General features: G+C 44.7%; 1 protein-coding gene across 2 annotated transcripts in view; it reads left to right on the top strand.

Annotated features, from left to right (window-relative positions):
- Positions 1–26,632, top strand: part of KHDRBS2 (KH RNA binding domain containing, signal transduction associated 2) — a 575,389-nt gene that overhangs the window by 537,448 nt on the left and 11,309 nt on the right. For both annotated transcript variants that reach the window (XM_060235372.1, XM_060235371.1), the window contains one exon: positions 19,060–19,118. In XM_060235372.1, coding sequence (XP_060091355.1) covers positions 19,060–19,118 — 59 coding nt within the window. The remainder of the gene's footprint in view (positions 1–19,059; positions 19,119–26,632) is intronic.

Here is a 26,632-nt window from a genome sequence, read left to right as displayed (position 1 = left end):
TTAAAAATCAAAACATAAGGACAAATAACCCAAACAAACACTGTGTGTGCCCCTTGGGAATGACCTAGTTATTTTGCTGTGTCATTGATGTAGCCATGCTAGAAGAGAAACGCTCATTAGCAAGGATGAGACCAAATTTCAAAAGCTCTGTGGTTTGATTTGAATATTGCAATTGCGATTTTGTCTCTCCTGTGTGAAAAATGAATCTGTGGGTTATTTTCACAGCATTCTCTCATTCTTTATGCCAAGTGTTTTCCATTAAAGTGACGTGTTTTCCAACCTTATTTTCAGCACCAGTTGCATACAAATGGTGTAAAATTGGTATGTATGTAGAAATGATTTAACAATGATGAAAAGAAAGGAAAGAATATTCAGCAACAGAGTGAAAGGGAGAGGACCACAACAACCAGTGACCACAACAACATACACAAGCCAAACATAATTACTGAGGCCATACCATATAAATTCAAACCTACTCATTTGATGGGGAGGGGGGGAACAAGAGATCCAAGCAGTGCTGGGTTTTTTGAATGAAAAATGTTTGGACTCAGGTTTCCCTAGAATTTAAGTATGATCTCTGCTCAAGCAAGTTATCACAACACAATAAAACCTTTCCTGGCTGCCACAGTTTTCAGCTGTAGGCTATTGCGGGGGGGGGGGGGGGGCTTGCTTGAATGCTTACACACACGCAAAACTCCTACATATAGAAAGCTAGCTCATATACGACCCTTCTCCATGACATTTTGGGAGTAATCCTAAACAGGGCTACTCAGAATCCCACTCACATCTCTTCAGTGGGGCTTACTCCAAGGAATGTGTTCTTTGGATTGCAGTGTTTGGCTCAAATTGAACCTGACAGCAACACAGTAGGGATGTTTATTGCGATATTAACAGCTCAGTCCCTCTCCCCAAAAAACTATCTTTCATTACTATTACTATTATTGTTAGTGTCAATATTATTACTATCCATATTCTGACACCTTACTGTCTGACACCTTGCAAAGTTCATAGAGGTCACGGAGGGGAGAAGAGGTAATGTAACTGACAAAAAAACTTTCTTCTCTTTACTGTGTAGGGCATGGTGATGCCACAGCTACAGCTGCAGCCCCCCTCCCCCGCATGCTAGCCTAGATAGAGAGAACATAAGCATAGTTAAGAATATGGTAGAGAAAAGCAGACAACAGCTCTGTGATATCAGCCAAACTTCTTTTCCCATGGTGGCCATGTGGTAGGACCAGGCCTCTAGTTCTCTATCATATGCAAGACATTTGTTATTTGGGAGAGTACATTCTCTCACTATGCTCTGAAGATCATGAATGCTTTTATTTTATGCTTACCCAGAGAGCCTATAACAAAGCGTGAACCCTTCTCTCTAATTTCTGATGAATTGCAACAGTGTCCTTCTTGTGTGTTGCACTTTGTTACACTGCCATATTTGAAGAAGGATCAAGATTGGTAGCTGTGTTAGCCTGTCTGTATCAGTAGAGAAGAGGAAGAGTCCCATTGCACCTTAAAGACTAACAAAATTTATGACAAGGTATGAGTTCTCTGAGCAGTGACTCACAAGAGCTCATACCCTTCCACAAATGTTGTTAGTCTAAGGTGCTACAGGACTCTTGCTGTTTTCTACTGCCATATTTTAAGTCACTCTAAAGCAAACAAATTTCACACATTTCATACACACAAATACATGACTTATATAGAATATACCTTTAGTCTATCTGAGTCAATACTGTTTCCTCAAACAGGTAGTGGCTCTCCAGAGTTCCAGAAAGAGGTTTGTCACATCACCTGCTACCTAGTGTTTTAGCTGGGGATGCCTTCCATTTGCAAATCATATGCTCTGCTGCTGAGCCATGGCCCCTCTTCTTAGCATGGATCTATACTGTAGTAGAAACCACTGCTAAAAAAATCTGAATTGAGGTTACTTATCTTATTATTATCTTATTAAGAACAGCCCCGTGGCACAAAGTGGTAAAGCTGCAGTACTGCAGTCTGAACTCTCTGCTCACGACCTGAGTTCGATCCTGCTGGAAGCTGGTTTCAGGTAGACTGCTCAGGTTGACTCAGCCTTCCATCCTTCCGAGGTCGGTAAAATGAGTACCCAGCTTGCCGGGGGGAGAGCGTAGATGACTTGGGAAGGCCGGGGGGAGAGTGTAGATGACTTGGGAAGGCAATAGCAAACCACCCCATAAAAAGTCTGCCGTGAAAACATTGTGAAAGGAAAGTCACCCCAGAGTCGGAAATGACTGGTTGCTTGCACAGGGGACTACTTTTACCTTTATCTTATTATGTGGGATTTAGTAGACATGTATGTGAACAAGATCTTGGACTATGGGTGGAGTGTAAGCTAAATGTAAGCAGTCAGCATAATGCAGCAGCAAAAAAAAAGGCTAATGAAGTCTTGGAGTGTATCATATAGAGCAGGGTGGTCAACGGTAGCTTTCCAGATGTTTTTGCCTACAACTCCCATCAGCCCCAGCCAGCATGGCCAATGGCTGGGGCTGATGGGAGTTGTAGGCAAAAAAACATCTGGAGAGCTACCGTTAGCCACCCCTGATATAGAGGCATCATATCCAAAATCACAAGATGTCATAGTCCCACTGTACACCACATTGGTCAGGCTACATCTGGAGTATTGTGTGCAGTTCTGGAGGCCTCAATTCAAAAAGGATGTGCACAGAATGGAGTAGGTGCAGAAGAGAGTGATGAAGATTACCATGGACCTGGCAACAAAGCCCAATAAGGAAAGGCTGAGGGACTTTGGAATGTTCAGTCTGGAGAAGAGGAGGCTGAGGGGGAACATGATTGTTCTCTTTCATTTATTTAATTTAATTTGTGTCTTGCTCTCCCCTCACTGGCAATCTTCAAGCAAGCAGCTGGATGAATAATTGTCAGAGATGATTTTGGCTGATCCTGCATTGAGCAGGAGTTTGGGTTAGATGGCCTGTATGACCCCTTCCTATTCTATTATTCTAGGTAAGAAGCCTCCCCAAAACCAATGAAAATACATATTTCTCAAAAAAAGGTTTCCATATTGTGCCAAATTCTTTCAAAGCATATATAAGACATATCTCAAATGTTTCCATTTTTAAAGCTGAAATTTGAACATTTCATCAAGAATACTGGGCAAACAGCTATATATATACCTTGTGAAAATTTGACAGCCAAATACCTTTGTCTCACTTGGGTGAGATTTATGTCTCCAGGCATTTTAATCCCTTGGGGCAGCACTTCCATGGAAACATAATTAAAGAGTTAGAGGATTACCAGAGGGTATTGCAACCAATTCACATTTCTACACAATTCCCTCATCCACTCCCATAATACTGTAGGCATATAAGACTTTCTAAAAACATTAAGTGGAGGCTCATGTTTTGCCTAGATAAAGCAGGACCATTAGCTGCTACATGAGCTTTTTCTTACACTGTAGTGTGGATATTGATTTCATACATCTATGATGATGCCATGCAAGGGTTCTCTTGAGAAGTGTTAAGCAGCATATGCAACCAGAAATAACAAAGGGTAGGTAATTCTTGTTTTCCAAGAAGGTAACTGACTGTACATAAGAACAATAGGGAAGGCGAATAATGAAATAGCATGCAGGCTTAAATCTTTCTATCAATATAAATGGCATTTAGTGAATTATTGTTTAATTATATTTCTAAAATTTGATCTCCTGAGTTACACGCAATAAATTTTCTAAACCGGACAATTTTGGAAACTATAAACATGTTCTCTGCAAAGATATTACCTTTCATTTCAGGGTACGGTTGCCAATCCTAGGTTAGAAAATTCCTGGAGATATTGGGGGTGAAGCCTAGGGGGGGCAAAGTTTGGAGAGGCATAGGATCTCTGTGGGGTATAGTGCCATAGAGTCCACCCTCCCAAGCAGTCATTTTCACCAGGGGAATGGATCTCTGTAGTCTGCAAACATGAGGGAGCAGGAGGGTTGAGAGGGAACAGGGCACTGGGCTGAGGATAAGGGGAATGCATCCTCAAAAGGGACCTCTTCTTCAGTTGGTGAGCAGGAAACCTTTCACGCCAAGGAACCATCCCTGGGTAGGGAGAGGGGGAGGTTTTGGTAGTTGGTGATTCAATCCTTAGGCAAGTAGACAGCAGGGTGGCAAAACCGCGTACTGACCGTATGGTGACTTGCCTGCTTGATGCGAAGGTAGTGGACATTACGCGTGTAGTAGATAGACTGATAGACAGTGCTGGGGAGGAGCCAGTGGTCGTGGTGTATGTTGGCACCAATGATGTAGGGAAATGCAGTTGTGAGGTCCTGGAGGAAAAATTTAGGCTGCTAGGCGGGAGACTTAAGGCCAGGACCTCCAAGGTAGCCTTCTCAGAAGTGCTACCTGTTCCACATGCAGGGCTGGAGAGACAGGCACAAATTAGAAGTCTCAATGTGTGGATGAGTTCTGTAAGGGAAGATCTTGCCTCACTAACCTGTTACATTTCTTTGAGGGGGTGAACAAACATGTGGACAAAGGAGACCCGATAGATATTGTTTACCTTGATTTCCAGAAAGCTTTTGATAAAGTTCCTCATCAAAGGCTCCTTAGTAAGCTCGAGAGTCATGGAGTAAAAGGACAGGTCCTCTTGTGGATCAAAAATTGGCTAATTAATAGGAAGCAGAGAGTTAGTATAAATGGGCAGTCTTCGCAGTGGAGGACAGTAAGCAGTGGAGTGCCGCAGGGCTCAGTACTGGGTCCCATGCTCTTTAACTTGTTCACAAATGATTTGGAGTTGAGAGTAAGCAGTGAAGTGACCAAGTTTGCAGATGACACTAAATTGTTCAGGGTGATGAGAACCAGAGACGATTGTGAGGAACTCCAAAGGGATCTGTTGAGGCTGGGTGAGTGGGTGTCAACATGGCAGATGAGGTTCAATGTGGCCAAGTGCAAAGTAATGCACATTCAGGCCAAGAATCCCAGCTACAAATACAAGTTGATGGGTTGTGAACTGGCAGAGGCTGACAAAGAAAGAGATCTTGGGGTCGTGGTAGATAACTCACTGAAAATGTCAAGACAGTGTGCGATTGCAAGATGGGAGCACATTTGGCCAGGGCTCCGGATTCTGCACTGGCTGCCAATAATATACCAAGTCCGGTACAAGGTGCTGGTTATTACCTTTAAAGCCCTATATAGCCTAGGACCTGCCTACCTTAGGGACCATCTCTCCCCACATGTTCCCCAGAGAGTACTGAGATCGGGATCTCAAAATCTGCTTGTTATCCCCGGGCCAAAGGAGGCCCGCCTGAAATCCACCAGGGACAGGGCCTTCTCTGTAACGGCTCCTTTCTGGTGGAACCAGCTGCCGGAAGAGGTGAGGGCCCTGCGGGACCTTGGCCAGTTCCGCAGGGCCTGTAAGACAGCCCTCTTCCGGCTGGCTTATAATTAACTGGCATTGGAAACTGAGTGTAGTTTTGATAGACCACTGTTATATGTTTTATTATTTTACTGTTTTAACTGTGTAAGATGTTTTAAATTCAAAATTTATGTTAGATTTTATATGTTGTGAGCTGCCCTTTGGCCCGGTGGGAAGGGCGGGATATAAATTGAAATAAACTTGAAAACTTGAAACAGGAGGTGGTAGCAGCTACAAGCATAGCCAGCTTCAAGAGGGGGTTAGATAAAAATATGGAGCAGAGGTCTATCAGTGGCTATTAGCCACAGTGTGTGTATGTGCGTGTATGTGTATAAAATTTTGGCCACTGTGTGACACAGAGTGTTGGACTGAATGGGCCATTGGCCTGATCCAACATGGCTTCTGTTACGTTCTTATATAGTCTAAAAGGCTTCTTTAAAATTGTAAGGTGATTTTTTTTTTGTAGGAACCTGACCAAATGGGCTTTGGCTTCTGCCACAGTAAATTTGTTAATCTTTAAGGTGTCATTAAAAAGTATCTGAAGACATGTGCATGCGCACAAATGCTTATACCTTGAATAAAAATTTATTCAACTTAAAGGTGCCACTGGATTCAAACTTTGTTCTTATAAAATTCCTATGTTTGCTTTTTTCTGCAACGGACTAACATGGCTGCTCCCCTTATAACTTATGAAAATGCTGCTTTAAGATCTCAATTTTTCTGTGCTTGCTCAACACAGTTTGTTTACTATAAAAAATCAATTGAGTTCAGTGACACAGAACAGATGATTGATTGTAAGGTGTAATGTATAAAAATAACTATAAAGAAATAACTGGAAAGTAAAACCTACAGTCCATCCATTCATCCCATCCTATCCTTCCACTACAGTTTTGCATTACTGACATACTAATGGCCTACTAAAAAAGAAGATTCAGCCCTACAGCATTTTGCACAAATGGTGCTTCTCAGCCTCTCTTTTCAGTGTCCTGGAATGTAGGTATAATCTCCTCCTTAACATAGCTGTTGTTATTATGTAACCAATAGCCAAAGGCTATCCATTTTGACAGATAACAAAAGAGAGAGACCCATCCCAACCATTCTCCTACTGCTTTTCCCAATCTGCCCTTTTCCCTGTTTTCCCAAACTAAACATGGCCTACAGGCCCAGAGGAAGAGACAAGGAATAGTTAACTCTCTCCCTTCACAAACAGAGAGGCAATGTTGAATGTAAGGATAGGGAAGGAGGCAATATTTGGGCAGAGATATAGTACCTACTCTTACAAAAAAGAAACTACCATCATGAGAGAGGGATGCTGCATTGCCCCATCATGGTGTTCCTGCCAGTAGTGCTCTTACCATCCAGTGCCAGAGGGAAAGAACAGGTTTTGCCACCCCTGTGTTGCTTCAGATTCAGCACATTTTCCCTGTAGGAATGAATTACAAACACTCAACTCATGTGAGGCTTGCAGCTCCAATTATAGCAGTTTTAGCCTGTCAGAAGTTTGGTTTTGCCCACTCTAAACTCTCCCCCCCCCCATTTCAACTAATTTACCTTCTTCCATAGAAGTCATGAGAGCCATTGACTGCCAAGCCAGCCCTTGTATGCCTAGCTCTGCCTTCAGTTCTGTTTTGTCCATGCAAATAAAACAACTCCACGCATACAGAAAAGTAGCACAGTGAGAAGAAAGCTTCTACCCCCCTCTCTTTGCTTACTGTGCTGGTTTTATATTTGCAGGAAGTTTTTTAAAGATAAGAGAACATTTTGGAATGTAGTCAGATGTTCTGCAGTGCCATCTATCACCTCTCCATTCTAGTACCTGATTCTCATACCATTCTCCAGCTATATTAATCAAGCCTTATGAGATGCTAGAGAGGATAAGGCAGTGCTTGGAGTTTAGAAATGTTATGGGTTGCAAATGGATTAATTTCATGTGTCTGACAAAACGTGTATTCAGGTAGATGCAGGTCCCCAAGAAAATTGCACTTTATGTTGCTTGCAGACTAATGAATGTTAATCATAGAGAACAGTGCCTTGTTTCCAATTAACAACTGTCAAGGAAACCAGGTTTTCTTGGATGCATGAATACTATATTCCTAAATTATAGGATAGAAATGAAATTTAAAATTAAATAGCCCAGCTTTTTTTATGCTGAGTTCATGAGATAATTGTTTGCTGAGATTTGTTAACAGTGCTAACATCACCTGAATTAATTGAGATTGGTCTTTTAATACTACTTTAAAATAGTCATAGAAAACCATTTAGGCAGGCACAGTTGTTTAAACTATAATTCAGTGATCAGAATTTTAAAAACAAGGTCGAAGAGAATATTATTCCAGTCACTATATGTGATGGGCCATTGTGTTCATACAGGTAAATTTACAGTAATGTGACTTAATAATCCATTTTGACCCCAAATTCTGTAAATATTTCTAATATAGAAGAGAATTTTGGTGGAGAATTCATAAGGGACTTAGTAGATACCACTATGGATTCAGAAAATCTGGATTTCCCATTGGACTAACAATGCTTTTACTAAGGTATCACTAACGTAAGTTGATAATACCCCAGAGTAGCTCAACGATGCCAATGCTTGGCCACTGATGCCACAAGCACAGAACACTGATGATATTTTGGAGGATGCAACAGGGCTGAAAGTCCTTTCCACTTCAGGAAAAAAAAAAAAAAAGTAAAGGTAGTCCCCTGTGCAAGCACCCGTCGTTTTTGACTCTGGGGTGACGTTGCTTTCACAAGGTTTCACGGCAGACTTTTTATGGCTTCATTAGCTTTTTTTTGCTTCAAGGGATAGGGAAGGTGCAGCCAAATGTGTGTGTGGACACTGGGAAGTTTGTAAGGAGGTTGAAGTGGAATATCTGGGAGCCCCGTGGCTCAGAGTGGTAAAGCTGCAGTACTGCAGTCTGAACTCTCTGCTCATGACCTGAGTTCGCCACGGGGCTCCCAGATATTCCACTTCAACCCCCTTACAAACTTCCCAGTGTCCACACACACACACATCTGGCTGCACCTTCCCTTTCCCTTAAATATATATAATAAACGGCAATAGAGTGGTCTCATTAGCTTTAAAATGCATGTTAAAAACATAACCCCATCTGCCAAAACAGTTTATTGTCCAGCAAATGCCCTCTATAATAAAACCTTCTGACATTCCTTCCTAAACACAGTGAGGTACGGTGGCTTTTTTTTTTTTGCTGCTGCTGCTGCTGCTGCTGCTGCATTATGCTGACTACACTCCACCCATAGTCCAAGATCTTGTCCACATACATGTCTACTAAATCCCACATAATGATAAAGGTAAAAGTAGTCCCCTGTGCAAGCACCAGTCGTTACCGACTCTGGGGTGACGTTGCTTTCACGTTTTCATGGCAGACTTTTTATGGGGTGGTTTGATATTGCCTTCCCCAGTCATCTATACTTTCCCCCCAGCAAGCTGGGTATTCATTTTACCCACCTTGAAAGGATGGAAGGCTGAGTCAACCTGAGCCAGCTACCTGAAACGAGCTTCCGCCAGGATCAAACTCAGGTCATGAGCAGAGAGTTCAGACTGCAGTACTGCATCAATAAACGATGATAAATGTAGGTTCTTAAGCTCCTGATATGACTATGACAACAACATTTCCAGTGGTTCCTGACTTCTGGAATACATGGACAGCAGAAGATTATTGTTATTAGGAATAATCAGAAGCTTGCAGCCTGCAGCGTAGCTGCTAGGCTGCTTCTGCGCTGTTTGCCTCCCTGGGAGGGAAGAGTCAGAAGTCGCCCGTTTGGGCGCGCAATGTGAGGGGCGGGGCTAGCTGCTTTAACAGCTAGCTCCACGTTCCCCTCAGCTCATTCTGTCGTTGATCGGCGTTTTCGGATGGCTCGGAGTTTGTGTGTGAGCTCCTGACGCGTTGGGGCTGTCTGGGCCGTTTGTGGAGCGTCTGGTGGATCGACTAGAGCTGAGAGCGTCGAGGGATCATTCTTCCTTTAAACAGTTTGATTACCAGGGCTTGCTGTGTGCCCTGGAGATAGTTTATTTTGTGGGCTGTTGCTGGGTGTTCTTCTGGGTTGGTTTTTTCACAGGGGCTAAAGGAACTTCGCCTTTTGGGGGTAAAGAGAAGTCCATTGGGATTCCCCCCCCCCCCCTCTTTTCTTATTGGCTAACTGACTAGCCCAGTTTTGGCAGCTAGGCAGGGGCAGCCCTGGTTAGCACTTTGAGGGGAGAAAAGGAAAGGTCCCCTGTGCAAGCACCAGTCGTTTTTGACTATAGGAACATCGCCTTGTGGGGGTAAAGAGCAGTCCATTGGGATCCCCCCCCCTTTTTCTTACTGGCTAACAGACTAGCCCAGTTTTGGCAGCTAGGCAGGGGCAGCCCTGGTTAGCACTTGGAGGTTAGCTTCAGGGGTCTCTGAGCGGGGGGTTTTCTTAGGAGGTGGGGTGGTCTGCCTCCCCCCCTTTTATTTTTGGGGAAGAGGATGGCCTGGAGGGACTGGGGCTCTGTGGGCAAACTCCACCATCTCCAGCTATAAAGGGTGCAGGCGGATGGGCTTGGAAAACCTCAGCCTGCGACTCTGCCGGCCAGGAGGGAAGGGCTCGGTGGTCATCTTCAGCATCTCCTGCTATAAGGGGGTGCAGGCAGTTAGGTGTGAAAAACCTCAGCCTGCATCCCTGAAGATCTTATTTTGAGGCTCAGGTCTGCCCCCCCCCTTTCTGTTTAGGGGATCAGATTGCCTTGGCGGGTTGGAGGGGACCTTTGGTGGCTATTTAGTCCTGTTGCTGGGGGAAGATTAGGCAGCCATTTTCTGCCCTTTCTTGGAGGGAGATAGGGCATTTAAGAGAATAGTGGCAGCCATTTTGTGTGTCTTCCCTGGGGAAAGGGAGTGCAGCCATTTTGCTTACTTAGTGAGAGAGTGGAGCAGCCATCTTAGGTCTCCTTTCTTGTAGGGTGCAGCAGCCATTTTAGGACTGGATTAGAGCCCCGTGGCACAGAGAGGTAAAGCTGCAGTACTGCAGTCGGAGCCCTATGCGCACGACCTGAGTTTGATCCCGGCGGAAGCTGGGTTCAGGTAGCTGGCTCCAGGTTGACTCAGCTCTCCATCTTGGGGAGGGAGGGTTGCTCAGTGGTAGAGCATCTGCTTGGTAAGCAGAAGGCCCCAGGTTCAATCCCCAGCATCTCCAACTTAAAGGGTCCAGGCAAATAGGTGTGAAAACCTTAGCTTGCGACCCTGGAGAGCCACTGCCAGTCGGAGGAGATAATGCTGACTTTGACGTAACGAGGGTCTGATTCAGTGTAAAGCAGCGTCATATGTTCATATGTTTTATTTCGGAGGTGATTGTTTGCTCAGACAATTCTGTGGCAATATGGCTGGGGGTGTGGGCCCAGGCAAGCCTAAAGGCAACAAGCCTGCACCCATACCATCTAGAGGCCTGCTAGGAGGCCACCACCCTTGTCATCTTTGGAGGATGAGGATGGAGCAGCAGTAGAATCTCGTATACTGCACAGGCTAAGGGCGCCTGAGCAGGCGTTAGGTGTCCCTTCTCCAAGTGGGGGGGGGGGAGGGATGAGGCAATCCAAGAAGGCAAGGCAAGTTAACATTTTCACCAGGCTGTCTATACTTGAGGGCAGGTATGGTGGAGTCGTGCCTGGCAGGGACATCGATCTCAGTGGTCCTGATGCAGGTGCGGTGGATGCAGCTGGGACGTCTGGTGTTGGTTCGGCCAGTGGTTCCTGCTGGCCTTGGAGGTAGGTGTTGTGATAACTTACAGGTGGGGCCTGGACAGGTTTGGCCATTGGCTGTATGGGGGCCTGCTTTGGAGGCTGGGCAGGGTACTTCAGGAGTGAATACTGTGGTGCCTGCTTCTTCCGGGGCGTGAGTACCGCAAAATTGGGCATGGACAGGTATGCATACCTTGTCGGGGATCAGGTGGAGGGTAGATGAACTTGGCGGGACCAGCTAGGGGGCACCTTCTCCTTGGGATGGTGCCTTTTGCAGCCTTGCCCTCTGGGGAGGTTGCTTTACCGCTTGGGGATCATCTGCTTCCTGCCGCCAGGGTAAAATTTTGAAGGGGGAATATGTGGACATTTTTTCTCTTCTCTATCGTGAGTTAAAAAAAAAAAGGATACGGAGGAATTTGATGAAAAAGTGAAGTAGAAGTTAAAGCAGCGAAGAGTGGACAGGACCTGGGCAAATTGGGTTCCTGGGTTCTGTATTTATGCTGTGGAGATTGCCAGGGCACAGCCGTGGCGCGCGGCGTCCCTGTTCCAGTACATGGATATAATCTACAAGGGCTATACGGCCTTTAGCGGGCCAGCCTGGTTACAATATGCCCAGGAATTGCGGATGAGGGCTGCCCTGTATCCGTCTCTTCATGGGATCGGATCCATCAGCAGCTTTGGCTGCAGGTGATGGCCCCGCTTGCTCTGCTGGGAAATAGGAGTCCCTGGGGTATGTGATAGGACGGTGTGCCAGCTTAAGCACGAATGCCCCTGTAGGGGATCCCACTCTTTTGGTGAATGCCCTAAAGCTCGGGGGTGTAGGAGTGCAAAGAAGCCTGGAGGAGGCGGAGGAGCCTTTCCGGCTGAGAAAGGGACCCAGCCCGATATGGGTGGGATCTCGAGCAGTGGCTGGTGAGGTACCCTCAAAGGGTTGATAGCTGGTATTTGTTAGAGGGTTTAAAGTGGGTTTCGGATCCTTTTCCAGGGTCCTCGAGTTCCGTTTATGTCAGGTAACCTTTAAGTTTGTTTGGGGTTTGGAATAGGTTGTGAGGGATAAGATGGTTAAAGTGGTCGTTCCTGGTAGGGCTTTTCTTAGGAGGCTTTGTGATGCTATGGCAGGATTACGCTTGCCTCAGCATAGGACTAGGGTTATGTGCAGCATGAGGGATGATTCAAGGGTTTGGCAGGAATTTTTGGAGTCTTTTAATGGAGTCTCCTTTTGGGGGGAGGAATTGAGGCTTAGCTCCAAGTCATGTTTGAGGCTGCTGGTTCCTTGGGTTTTGGGGTTTATTTCCGTGGACATTGGTGCACGGCTAGCTGGCCTGATTTGTGGGCAAGGGTAGGGGTGAACTGGGATCTCATGTTTCTTGAGTTCTTTCCCATCTTAGTTGCAGTTTGGCTGTGGGGGAAGGATATGGCCAATCACACCGTTCATTTTTGGTGTGATAATATGGCAGTGGTCCACGTCATTAATTCCCTTTCATCCAAATCTGGGTAGGTTATGAGATTGGTGAGGGCCTTCACTCTGCGTTGTTTGCAGCTTAATATTCTGTTTTAGCCAAACTTGTTCCTGGGGTAAGTAATGGGGTGGCTAACGCTCTATCTCATAAACAGATGGAGAGATTTCATCAGCTGGCCCCAGAGGCAGACAGGTGCCAATACCTCAGGAGCTAAGGCTGATTGGAGAGCCGAAGCCTGCAGAGCGATAGGTCTAGCTATTGCGCCTAGTACGCTGAAGTCTTACAAACGGGCTGTGCGGCAGTTTGAAGACTTTAGGGCTGTGGTAGGGTGCCGCAGGGTGTGGCCCCTTCTGGTGGAGGTATTACTCCATTACTGTGTTTTACTGAGAGGTAAGGGGTTGGCAGTGCGATCCATTAGGGGGCGCCTGTCTGCGTTGGCTTTTGCCAGCAAGGCACTAGGGTTACAGGGAAGACACGGTGGACTTTTGTCTTCGAAAGATGTGGGAGGGGTGGTCTAGAGAGGCCGGTCCCAGGGTCGATATGTGGAGTCCCGTGTCTCCTTCGATTTTACATGGTTTGATGAGGGTTTGGGACGTGGTGTGTGCTTCGCATTTTGAAGCATGTTTGTTCCATGCTGCGTCCTTGTTAGCCTTTTGGGGGGGCTCTTAGGGTGAGCGAGCTGTGATGAGGCACCAGTCTTGGGCGGTGACGGCCCGGGCTTTTGTGCGCTGGGGTTGTCAAGGGTGCAGTTTTGGGACCCACTCCTTTAGGACTGGGGCGGCCCCTACAGCGGTGGTCATGGGGATCCTGCTACTTCTATTCTGAGGCTGGGTCGGTGGCGTTCATCGGCCCATAAGGCCTATGTACAACCTTTTGGTTGTTAGAATGTTATTGGTTCTGTTTGTGTTAACTGTTTTTTCTCTTTAGATGCTGTTGTTCTTGGCCAGAGGAGCCGGAGCCGAGTTCTCATCTGCGGCCATAGACACGTGTTTTGGGCTGCTCTTCAGGCATGGAGAACTGCGGTTGGCTCTCAGCTGGGACTCAGCCAGCATGCCGTTGTCGAATGGCGGGGGCGCCGGGGCCTTCAGTGGCCGTGCTTGCTGCCATTTCGATTCAATTATAGAGCGGGTCCTCCTCCTCAGATCTTAATTATTTACCTGGGAGGTAATGATCTGGGGTTGTTGAAGGGCAAGGCCTTGGTATGGCAGGCCCGTGATGATTTCCAGCACATTCGGGAGCGATGGCCGGGGACCATCATAGTGTGGTCAGCCATGCTGCCCCACCTGGTATGGCGTTGTGCTTTGGACCCCACAGTGATAGAAAGGGCTAGATATAAGGCCAACAAGGAAATTAAAAAGCTGCTGGAAAGGGGTTTGGGCCACTTTTTGCCCCATCCGGATATTTTGGTAAGATGTCCTGGCCTCTACAGAGGGGATGGGGTCCATCTCTCGGAAAAGGGTAATATGCTTTTCCTGAGAGATTTGCAGCAAGGGTTGCGGGTGGCTTTGGGCCTCCCGGTGGGCGCTAAGCCCTAAGTAGAGACTTGGCCTTAGTAGTGGCAGGTTTTTGGGGTTTAGGACACTATGCGGCTAGGGGAGGACTGCGAAGCATCCCCCTTTTGGGGAATTTGGGGTCTGGCATGAACAACCTGGGGTTTGAAGACCCGGGTTTGGAGATTGCAGACTGTCCAGGAGGCTCGGCTAGAGGGTCCTTTCTGGCGAGACGTGCGTCTGGGTTTGGGGCCCTCTGGTGCGTGCCTCCCTGCTGGGCCTGCCTGGAGGGAGCTGAGTCGCTCAGCTCCGGCTGGGGGGCTGGGTCTCTCGCCCGTTAATGGCAGGGGAGCGGTCGCGGTGACCCCTAGCCCTGGCCAGGCCGCTGGTGGGGTACCCTTGCTGTTTATGCTGTTAGTTAATAAAGTGGCCCAATTTTATTCCAATGCATTGTGTCTGACTCTTTATTCCGACCTTGGGGGGCAATCAGAAGCTTGCAGCCTGCAGCGTAGCTGCTAGGCTGCTTCTGCACTGTTTGCCTCCCTGGGAGGGAAGAGTCAGAAGTCGCCCGTTTGGGCGCGCAATGTGAGGGGCGGGGCTAGCTGCTTTAACAGCTAGCTCCACGTTCCCCTCAGCTCATTCTGTCGTTGATCGGCCCTCCCTCCCGCCCTGTCTGTTATGTAGGCTTGGCTGGTTGCCTCATTTGAGGAGCCGGGTAGGAATTTTTTACACCCGGCTGATTGGCTGTTGCTGGGGTGTGTTTTTCGCCTACCCTGCATAGCAGTGCAGTGGATTGTGGAATTGGCTCAGGGAAGGTGCCTTTAAATAGTTGGTCACTTTAGTTGGCAGGTTTTTGGGGTTTAGGACACTATGCGGCTAGGGGAGGACTGCGAAGCATCCCCCTTTTGGGGAATTTGGGGTCTGGCATGAACAACCTGGGGTTTGAAGACCCGGGTTTGGAGATTGCAGACTGTCCAGGAGGCTCGGCTAAAGGGTGCCTTTCTGGCGAGACGTGCGTCTGGGTTTGGGGCCCTCTGGTGCGTGCCTCCCTGCTGGGCCTGCCTGGAGGGAGCTGAGTCGCTCAGCTCCGGCTGGGGGGCTGGGTCTCTCGCCCGTTAATGGCAGGGGAGCGGTCGCGGTGACCCCTAGCCCTGGCCAGGCCGCTGGTGGGGTACCCTTGCTGTTTATGCTGTTAGTTAATAAAGTGGCCCAATTTTATTCCAATGCATTGTGTCTGACTCTTTATTCCGACCTTGGGGGGCAATGTGAAATCTCTAAATTGTAGAATCGTGAAAGTACACAACCATGTAATTTAGTATCAGGGTTCACTTTATAGCAGGAGCCCCTTTGCATATTAGGCCACATCCCCCGATGTAGCCAATCCTCAAACAGCTTACAAGGCTGTTCTTATAGGACCTACTGTAAGCTCTTGGAGGATTGGCTACATCAGGAGTGTGTGGCCTAATATGCAAAGGAGCTCCTGCTAGAAAGTGAGCACTGTCTAGTATCTATGATCTGCATGGACTTGAGGTGGTGGTTGAGTGAGAACTGGTTTTAAAAACTTGGTCAAACTGTTCAAAAGAGGTAACAAAACTTCGCCAAACTGTTCAAAAGAGGGAAGACATCTTGGTTTGATTGTGAAATCCAGCTTTTAGGGATATTATCTAGTTAAAATATTTAGATCCTGCCTCATCTCCTCAGACCCAAGGTAGCTAACAAAGCAGCAAGAGCTTCAAGGACACAAAAATATCATAAGCATCCAGCAGCCACATAAAAACAGTACATACTTTAAAATGCACAGTTAAAAACATAACCCCGTCTGCCAAAACAGTTTATTGTCCACCAAATGCCCTCTGTAATAAAACCTTCTGACAGTCCTTCCTAAACACAGTGAGGTATGGTGGCCTCCATATCCACTCAAGTAGAGTAACTGATCTACCACAGAAAAAGCCTATGATCTGACTATTGCCAAATGGACAATCTTAGGTGATGACACCACAAAGAGCATAACCAGAGCACAGGAGTATGTAGGTATGACATCATGAAATTCTTTAAAAGTGATTATCAATAGCCAGAATTTTGAATTGGGCCCCAAAGCAAACAAATAATTCACACAACTGATTTAGCACTGGAGTTATTTGTTCTGAGAGCTTGTTCTGAGAGACTGACCCCCAAGAGTCTCATATTTGGTATCATTTGAAGCCTTTGAGATGTCTTCAAAAGGCAGCTCTCTTTTGTACAACGTTTTACACTAGTCAGTCTAAAGGATATGGTAGCATGGATGCAGAGGCTAGCAGAGTCTATATAAGAGGCTAGCTTGTAAGCCAGATGTAGTTGAAAAAAGGCACTTCTAGCAACTGTACTAGCCTGTTTTTCCATTGACATAACCAAGTCCAAGAACATCCCTAAATTGTTTGTTTGATAGAGAAAGTTTAACCCCTTCTAAGGCTGGTAGATCAACACCAGCCAAACCCTCTGCTTCCCAAGCATCACCACTTTATTACTTATATTAAAATACAAAAGTATAGAAGGGATCCAAGTGTGATTTTTATTAGCTTGTTTCAAAATCCCCATACCTAATAAATATTGTTGAAAGATTCTGCACAATATTGACCATCATTTTCTGTGAGTGATGATTGTGAAACCGTTTGCATCCTGGAAAGGAATGCAGCTTACATATCATTACAGTGACCTAGATTTGGACATATGTGTCTCCAGTGCAGGGTCTTTCAGAGCATATCTAGATAGCTGTCACGGTCACGAAAGGTTTCTTGAATGGTAGGACTCCCAGATATTCAATTCAGAATAACAGATCGTCCACAAGATAAAGATGGATGAAATATGATGACATAAAGACAAGAAAGCAGTGACCTGTTCCTATGACATTTATACTTTTACTCCCAAATCTGTCTTGTCTCGCCCAGTTGTTCAGATCTTTGTTTTGCAATGCAACATATTTTTTTTCCAAAACAGCAGACAATAGCAACAAAGTCTAAAATGTTATACAATACCAGTTGTGTTGTTTAGCTTTGCAGGGTGGTACCCCAGTAAACAGTATAAGATAAGATTTTAAGTTGTGGGTGTTTCATACTCAACTTTAAATTGTATAGGTGTTATCTTTGTTTATTGAATATTTCGTGATAAATGAAATATCATTTGCTGTAACCATTATTACATTAAGTGTGTATGCAGTTGCTCCTAGTTAGCATAAGAGGTAGAATTTGGAAACTGATAATGTATAGCAAAGGAAGGAAGAATGACTGGGGAAAGAATTATTGATATTCCAAAGATGTAATAACAAGTGATCCAATTGTGGGAACAGTTTTCTGATGTTCTTAAAGCCTCTGTATTCCCACTAGTGGTAGTAATACTTTTTTCCCAACGCCAATGTTGTTACCTGCCTTCCTCTTGCTGGGCAATGAAAGTTGTTTCCCTGAAATTATTCCCGCAGACACATCTCTTATGGTGTGGTATATTAAGAGCCAATCCACATGTTACCTTTTTCACATGCTCACGTGTATTTTTACATGTTCCCTTCAGCCATACACAGTTGTAGAGAACTGCTTTTTTGGAAGGGGGGAGCCCAAACAGAGTCAGAATGGCACTGCAGGAGTAGGATGGGGTCCTGCCTACCCCCCCCCCAACAGGCAGGTTTTTTTTCAACGATGCCGATGGGTAGTTATTTTGCTAATTTTGTGCTCCACATGGAGCTGAAAATTGGTAAAATAGCTTTCTTGCTGGCTTGGATGTTGCACAAGAAAACTGCTTACCAAGGTTGCCAGCCTCCAGGTGGTAGCTGGAGATCTCTCACTATTTCAACTGATTTCCAGGTGATAGATAGCAGTTCATCTGAAGAAAATGGCCACTTTAGAAGCATTCAATGGACATAGCATTATACTCCATTAAAGTCCTTCCCCTCCCCAACCCTGCCTTTTGTCACGCTCAACCTCCAAAATCTCCAGGCATTCCCCAACACAGAGCTGGCAACCCTACCTTACTCCCCGTCATACACTCCATGTGCACTCTTCTGGGTCTGTTTAGGCTCTCTCTCTCTCTTTAAGAAGCAGTTCCCTGCAGCTGCTATGTGGCTGTGAGGAGCAGGGCTGGATCTGATGGGGAGCAGAGGGGGTGCTTGGCCCGGGTGCCGCTGGAGGGGGGGTGCCAAATTAGGTATGTCGTCCATTCTGCTCTATGGGCCCATAAGATAGAATGGATGCATAAGGGGGTGTCATTTTTTTAATTTCCCCCCCCCTCAAAAAAACATGTAGATCCGGTCCTGGTGGGGAGCACAGGAAAATGCTTGAAAACACATGAAAAATGATAATATATAATAGTTTGACTCTAATTCTTTCCCTGTAAATAAATTTTCATCTACAATGAAAGATGTTTTTTTTTTAACAAAGTATGGTTAGAGATAGTGTAGGGACATGAACTGAGTTGTATAGGGACATGAACTGAGTGAACTTCAAATTCCCTACCATTGTAGAATCCCATCTGGGCATTCCCAAGGATATCATAAATATGGTCCAGAAGCACAGCTGAAGCACTGAAAGGCAAGCAAAAATAATCTTGCAGGTTCATTTCAAGAATCACAAGGTCACTTTTTTATGGCAAAGGCCTGTTCAGGAGATATTGATTGGATTGTTCTAAGTCCTGATTGAAACACTTGCTTTAAGTTAATTGAGAGTGAAAAAGTAATTGCTTTGGTCCTTTTAGAGCCATATGTATTGAAAATATCCCTTTTGTGCCTTCACAGCCAAGCCTTCAAAAGATTACAGCTGTTCAAAGTTACTTTTATTAAAGAGAGAAAGAAGAGGAACAATGCAATCTATTGTATGTTGAGAGGTTGTTCATTTATTTTTCATTTCAGGGTTTTTTTTCTCTCTCTCTCTTAATGGCTTGCTACTTCTAGCTTTTTCATAGGGGCAACAGGATGAAGTTGCATCTTAATATTTGTATGTTTAGTTATAGAGATCTGAAGCTTTCCATTTGCAATAACCCTACTTGCTGTCTGAATCTATTGCAGTCTGCCTGAATATTATGACTATGGTCATGGAACAAGTGAAGACGCTTATGACAGCTACGGTAAGGCCCGTTCTATTTTTGGTAAAAGTGTGAAATCAGAAAACCAATCATTCAGTGACAACCCAAAATTACTTCTACATTCTTCCTCTCTGGCTTTTATAGAGGCCAGGCTAAGCTGATTTATGTCATTCTGAGGTAAAATGTGACTTGTGAAACTGAAGCCAGAAAACTGAACAGATCCATTTTGATCAGAGTTTCACAGGCATTAATCACAGTAATAAATCAGTTTTTAAAAAGCAATGGTGAAAATGCTGATGAGAGCCAAAACATATTTTATAGCAACAGTTATCAATCTTTATTGTTCATATGACAACAGTGCTCTCTCATACACCAAGTAAAACAGCAAACACAAATCCCTTAAGTCCACATCACTTCTTGACTACTTCAATTAAAATGCTTTGTTGAAAATACTTCTTTAAATATGTTCAACAGGAGATGGGTTCCAATGGGACAAACCTTTTCTTCGGTTCGAGAGAACAATATTTTGGAAAATTCAGCTGTTACATAGAGTTAAAATGACCCAGTGATCCTTGCAACCCAAGTTTGCTCAACAACTTCATCACTTGTTCCTAAATGGATTTGTCAACCTAACAGGGCTGGCCCTGTCACTAGACAAACTAAGTGATTGCCTAGGGTGCCAGCCTTCTGGGGCACCAAACTGGGCACCCCCCACGTGACTCATTATCAGTGCAGGGGGGCACCAGAAGTTAGCCTTGCTTAGGGTGCCAGACAGTCTAGGGCTGGCTCTGCAACCAATCATGGAAACACCACCCTAGACATTATTTGCCTTTATTTTGCTGTGGAGGGCAGGGGGCATCACCCAACACAAAAGCAAGGGACAAAGCCATTTCCTCGCCCCAAGCCAGGTTAAGTTTTAGATGCATTCCAAATATAAGATAAATAGATCCATTCTGTATTGGACCCCATCTCCTGATCCATCAAACTACTGACTCCACTATTGGGTCCACACTAGGCTTTACCATCAAGCCCTTCTAGGAACCAGAATTTTAAAAAATCAGGTCTTGGTAATGTTATTCCTAAATGATTCTTTGACTTGAAGTTTTTCACCATGACTTCGAGCCCCAGTTAGCAAACAAGGGTGTTTTGCCTCATTTCAAAGGAAGGTACATACTGTCCCCAATTTATGAGCAAATCAGGTCCCTCCAATACAATGAATAGCCACATAAGTGACACACAAATGCACTAAAAGATGACTGATGCTGGGAATATAGTAGTTTTTCTAATCCTAGAACTACAGAAGAAACCAATACTCACATTGCTTGTGTACTAGAGGCATGATCCAACTTAAATTACAAGTACAATTGAATAAGTACAATTGACTGCAGCAGAAAAGGTTTAAATACATGCATATCTCTCCCATTGAAAACAACATTTAACATTCATAACTTTGTATAGACTGTGCCAGTGTGGTTTTAGGAAACATCTGTCCTACAAACCCATTGTTAATTGTTCCCTGACTATTCCCAGCTTAGCATATTATTTTGATTTACATTGCCTACTTAAAACAATTCAATCATTCATGAACGTTCCCAAAAATTCAGCAGAACGTATATATTCAGATTAGTTCTACTGAAGTGTGCGTTCATTTACTTCTGTTTATATTATGTCACAAGGAGGGCAAAAAATAAGAATCACTGAAAGTCACAAAAAGGTAAAAGAACCAAAGGTTATCTAGGCATGGAAATAACCAAAGATTATCCAAACTGACAGTTTCAAAAATAATTGTATTCTTTCAGCAACTGAGCATATGCAGTCCAAAGCATATTTATATGCTTGGCTTAGAATCATGATTTCCTAATGGCATATTTTAAATAATGCTTCTGGCAAATGGAAATGGTATCTTTTTCTGTCAGACGGAAGGTTATGTAACCATATTGGCTGTGGCTGAGGGGGTGGGTGAGTGTCAGATCCCTTTCCCTTTCTTTTTCCTCTCTCCTTCCATCTTCTCCATCTTGAGACAGACCCACCCTCCTTGCTATCTTCTCAGGTCCCTCCCTCCTTCCTTTGTTAATTTTATCCCTCTTTATCTATAATTTATTGAGAGGTCAGAAAAAGATAAACACCAAATTGTGGGTATATCTGAGACATAGATGAGTCCTTCCACAGTTTGCTTTGGATACTTTTGCTAGTCCAATCATTGAAAAATGTGTCCCAGTTTTTCAAAGTCCAGGATTGTCACTCCCAGTTGTGTTTCTACACAATAGCTGGGCTGGTTACTACTCATTTCTGCATGTCCATATACATTAATTTGCTTCTAGATTTGTTAAGAATGGAAGTTTAGTGTATATTGAATTTGTCACTAGAATACATACTTTAGTGGGCATTGAACTTCAATACATACTTTAGTGTGTATTGAACTGGTCACTAGAAATAGAAATAGATCTGAGATGGGGGTGTGAATTAGTGCTATGGGTTCTAATTTCAGAAATGTGTAGATGACAGGATCAAGTACTGATGTTGCCATCATATGCAATATGTTAGCAAAGGGTTGGAACCAGAGATCTATTGGTGCAAGGTATGCAGATCTTTGCCATATCCTCCTACCTCCAGCAGCCCCTTCCAGCTGGGAGAGTGGAAATAATGTGGTTCATTCCTCTTCCTGAAGCACAGCCCCACGATCCATGTAGCTATTAGCCCACTATGGATTCTACAACCCAAGAATCAATTCCCCCAGGATCATAAGAAACTGGTGGGGGTGGGAGATGTAGCAAATGTTAGATTGTGAGATCCAACACAGTGTGTATGCGCTTTCTCTTTATTTGTTACTTCCACTGAGTGCAATCTAGATATAATGTTATAGTCACTTAAAACTCACTGAAATTAGGTAGTTTAATTTCAGCAAGATTTATACTCTCTTTCTTTAGATCCTGTATGCAGACAGTTACATGGGAATGAGTCCTATTGAAGATAATGGTATTTATATGTAAATACACTGAATATGGCAGAGCATAGGAGTGCCAGGTCCCCTGTGGCTACCAGCAGGGTATGGAGAGATATAGTCACCAGACGCAGGTTGGGAAAATCCTGGAGATATGCAGATGGAACCTGGGAAAGACAAAGATCTCAATGGGATAAAATGCCATAGAGTCCACTCTTCAAAGCAGCCATTTTCTCCAGGAGAATTGACTTATGTAGTCTGAAGTAGGAAAGAGCAGCCACAGTGGGCTCTAACAATCACCAGCCTCCTAGGAGCTTCTGCCTAATGGCTGCTTGCTGTGAAGTCATGGGAAGGGGTTGGTAAGCCCAGTTGTCCTCTGTTTCCTTATTGTAGCAATGGTTGCATGAGCAACAACAGCAACTGCTGTCCCCATCCCAAGCCCTGGTTCCTGTGGCCCACTTACTTAGAGTCACAAGACATGGCATGGCAACAGGACCAGTGCTAGGCTTTCTGGTGCTCTAGGCGAATCACCCACTAGCGCCCCCCCCCCATTATTAAAAAATAGGGAAATTGAAGACTGCCAAAATTGAATCTTTTCACATTTTAATTTACTGATGTTTAATTTTTTTCAAAAAAATGTGATATTATAAAAAAAAAATTGTGAAAATAAGTGCTTGCTGGCCATGTCAGGAAGGAAGGTGGCAGGATAGGATGAGGTGGGAGGCCAAGTCACACATCAGGGAGAGGGGGTGGCTTGGCTTTGTTGAGGGCAGCTTGGTAATGGGAGAGGACAAGGTGACAGCAGTCAGGAGCCAGAGTCATACATCAGGGAAGGGGCGCCCAGTGGTGCCCCCTAAGCCAGGTGGCGGCCTAGGCAACTGCCTACTTTGCCTACTCCCATGCACCAGCGCCGCCTGGCAAGCAGTGGGAGACCAGGGACCCTGGACATAGAAGGTACCACTAGCAATGGCATATCATTTTTTTAAAAAAAACCCAGAAGTGATGTTACATCTCTCTAGGAATTGTCAGAAACTCCATGGTAAAGAAGAAGATGAAGAAGATATTGGATTTATATCCCGCCCTCCACTCCGAAGAGTCTCAGAGCGGCTCACAATCTCCTTTACCTTCCTCCCCCACAACAGACACCCTGTGAGGTGGGTGGGGCTGGAGAGGGCTCTCACAGCAGCTGCCCTTTCAAAGACAACCTCTGCCAGACCTATGGCTGACCCAAGGCCATTCCAGCAGGTGCAAGTGGAGGAGTGGGGAATCAAACCCGATTCTCCCAGATAAGAGTCCGCACACTTAACCACTACACCAAACTGGCTCTCAATAAGAGATCATAATGATGCTTAGAAAAGACAGTTGTCACTCCATGTTTTCCCCATAAATGACATCATAGTACCACTGACAATGATTCTTTAAAATGTTTATTTCCTCCCACTGGCTGAAGCAGTTGCAGCAGACAGTGGGAGCCAAAGATGGGGGATCCCCCTCTCACAAGACATATTCCCTGTACCACTCCCACCCCCAGCTTGTCCAGTAGCCTCCAACTCCACTATGCAATGGAGGCAGCGGAAGTCCAAGAACTCCTGGCCCTACCCCTTGGCAGAAGGGGGAGGGAAGGAGGAGAAAGATCAGGCTCACAGCCATTCCTGCCTGCCTGGTGTGAGGCAAGGCATGCAACTGTATTGAATTGGGCATTTTGATGCCTTTATACCAGAAACATGTAAGAAATCTTCAAAATGACAACTTGTTCTCTCTTTACCATGTTAAATATGCAATCATCATGAAACAGGCTTATTTTTCTGCTAATTTATTTAGTTATCATTTTAGCCAGTCGTATCTTCCTAGCAATTGATACATGTATCACATTCTTCACTGCTCATGATTTCTAGCAATCCACATATTCTAAATGTATTGCTGATTATGAATACTGGGAGTGAGAAATTGGGATACAAATTAATACAAATTATAAGAGGCTTCCTTACTTACACTGTTTTATTTTATAGGCAGAATATATACTTCTGCTGAATTCTACTGGGATGGCTGCCAAGATTGTTGCCTATTCCTGAGCTTTGCTAGCAGCTTTACTGTCTTAATGAGTGCAATCAGTAATTGAATGCAGTTCTTAGTGATACAGCTGAAGGTTTAGTTTGATCTTGGGTTTTACAGAGAACCCTGTGGAACACTTGTCCTCTTTTTCACTCCTGCCCTCTCTTCCATCCTTTCTTCAGCTTCTCTTAGTCTTCTTAAGAAATGAATCCTTTCCTTTGGAGACTGAATTAGTAGTATTCCAAAAGGCCAATTAAAACTCCTTTATCCAAAGGTATACCTAATGGATGATTTAGTAAATCCTTTGGAATCTTACCTTTAACAGAGTGGGTAATATTATAATTTCTACAGAGACAAATCTACTAGTGTACACTATTGTGTAATTATTATATGAATGTACTATTTTATTATTTCTTCAAAATCTGGAAGAATTCATGACCTGAATGCATGTGCTTTATATGTCTAGGCTTTGAAACTATGCACATATTTAGGGTTCCCATCCTCTCACTGGGGGCAGGGGTTCCCCCAGTTTTGGGACCTCCATCCTGCCAGTACAGAGCTGGCTGGTGAGGGGATCCTGCCCCCTAAGAGCTCCATCAATGCCCAACATGCCTGGCACCATGACATCACCTAGAAGTGCCATCATCATGCCAGGCATGTTGCACTGGGAATGCTCTAGCATTTTGATAAAAGCTCTATGGCACTCAATATAGAGAACCATCCTGTGCCAGCAGCCAGGTAAGACGTGGCAACCCAAAATATAGTGTATGTTTTATTTTCATATCAATTTTAAAGTTAGTTATTTAATAGTAAAGGTCAGATTCAGTTTGGATTAATGCTATGCTCTGTAGGGGGTATTTAATCCTCCTAAAAGTCCTAAAAGATACACACATTATTTAAAACTAGAGGTTATATTCTAATTAAAAGTTTTTTTTCTTTGGCAGACCTGTAGTAAGGGGCTCAAATGTAACTCCTGGAGGAGGGAGTTTCAAAGTGTAGGGGTAGGCATTACAAAGTCCTTTATGTGGGTCAACACACCAAACATATCTCAGAAAGTGTGGCTTCCCATACTAGAGCCTTCTCAAGTGATCTCAGAACACACACACACAATTACAGTCAGCTTTAGGAACCTTGGACTAAAACATTTACATCTTTGAAAGTCAGACCAGCTTTTTGTACTAAGCCCAGGAACAAATGGGGATCAAATTCCCTTGGTATAAAATGAATATTATGTGCTTTTTGCAAGAAGTCTTTGTTAGCATTCTGGCAGCCACATTCTGAACCAGCTGAAGTTTCTGAGCTGTGTTGTAAGGCAGCCACAAGTAGAGTGCATTAACAGTAGTCTAGTCTTGTTAGAGTTGCCAAGTCCAATTCAAGAAATATCTGGGAACTTTGGGGGTGGAGCCAGGAGACATTGGGGGTGGAGCCAGGAACAAGGGTGTGACAAGCATAATTGAACTCCAAGGGAGTTCTGGCCATCACATTTAAAGGGACAGCACACCTTTTAAAATGTCTTCCTTCCATAGGAAATAATGAAGGATTGGGGCACCTTCTTTTGGGGCTCATAGAATTGGACCCCCAATCCAATTTTTTTGAAACTTGGGGAGTACTTTGGGGAGAGGCACTAGATACTATACTGAAAATTTGGTGCCTCTACCTCAAAAAACAGCTCCCCCAGAGCCCCCGAAACTTCCAGATCAATTCCCCCATTATACCCTATGAGAATCGATTTCCACATAGGGAATAATGAAGTGTTCAGCAGACGTTCCTCCCCTCCCCCCCCCCTTTTCTAGTGACTCTGAAGTGAGGGCTTGGCCTCTCTATTCACGAGTTGCAGCCAACTTCTTCCAAGTAACACAGACACCCCATCCCAAGAGGAAGCCTTTCAATCAGAGACTGGAGCCTCCGGAGGGGGAAAAAATCACATGGTGGCTTTGAGGGCGGGGCTTCCCCCCATCAGCCAGCTGACTGGGGATGGAAAGGAGACTGGGAAAGCGGAAGAACCCCCACTGGAACCTGGGGATTGGCAAACCTAAGTCTTGTTAGTGTTGCCAGACGTCGCCTGGCAACTTACAGGACACCTTCATGTGGGTCCACACCAAACACATCTCATGAGGCCAAGTGAGAAGGGACATGGGGTACCACAATAGGCATTACAAACAAGCCCGTACTGAACAGGCTAAGTCAAACAAAACATTGTTACTATAAAATGTATAGGGTTGCCAGTCTCCAGGTGAGGCATGGAGATCTCCCACTTTTACAACTGATATTCATCTGGGAGAAATCAGCTTACCTGGAGAAAATGATAATACACAACCAGTCCTGGAGTATATAATAAGAATATCTGCAACAATAACCACCGCTAAACAATAGCACCTTCCCACATTGAGTGTGTACATGCGTTCTTATTAGCATAATATAAAATTGACAACAAAATAATATACACTGGAACACAGGATGTTTTTCTCTCCCCCAAACAATCACTACAAAAGTTCCATAAGGCAACTGTCTCTCAAAAATCAATACTGTGATTTCAAGCGGAGTCCTTTAGTGTTCCACTCGT

This window comes from Heteronotia binoei, chromosome 1, assembly GCF_032191835.1.
Source record: "Heteronotia binoei isolate CCM8104 ecotype False Entrance Well chromosome 1, APGP_CSIRO_Hbin_v1, whole genome shotgun sequence".
Classification (NCBI taxonomy): Eukaryota; Metazoa; Chordata; class Lepidosauria; order Squamata; family Gekkonidae; genus Heteronotia; species Heteronotia binoei.
Note: the sequence above shows the minus strand (reverse complement) of the source record. Positions and strands in the feature narration are given on the sequence as shown.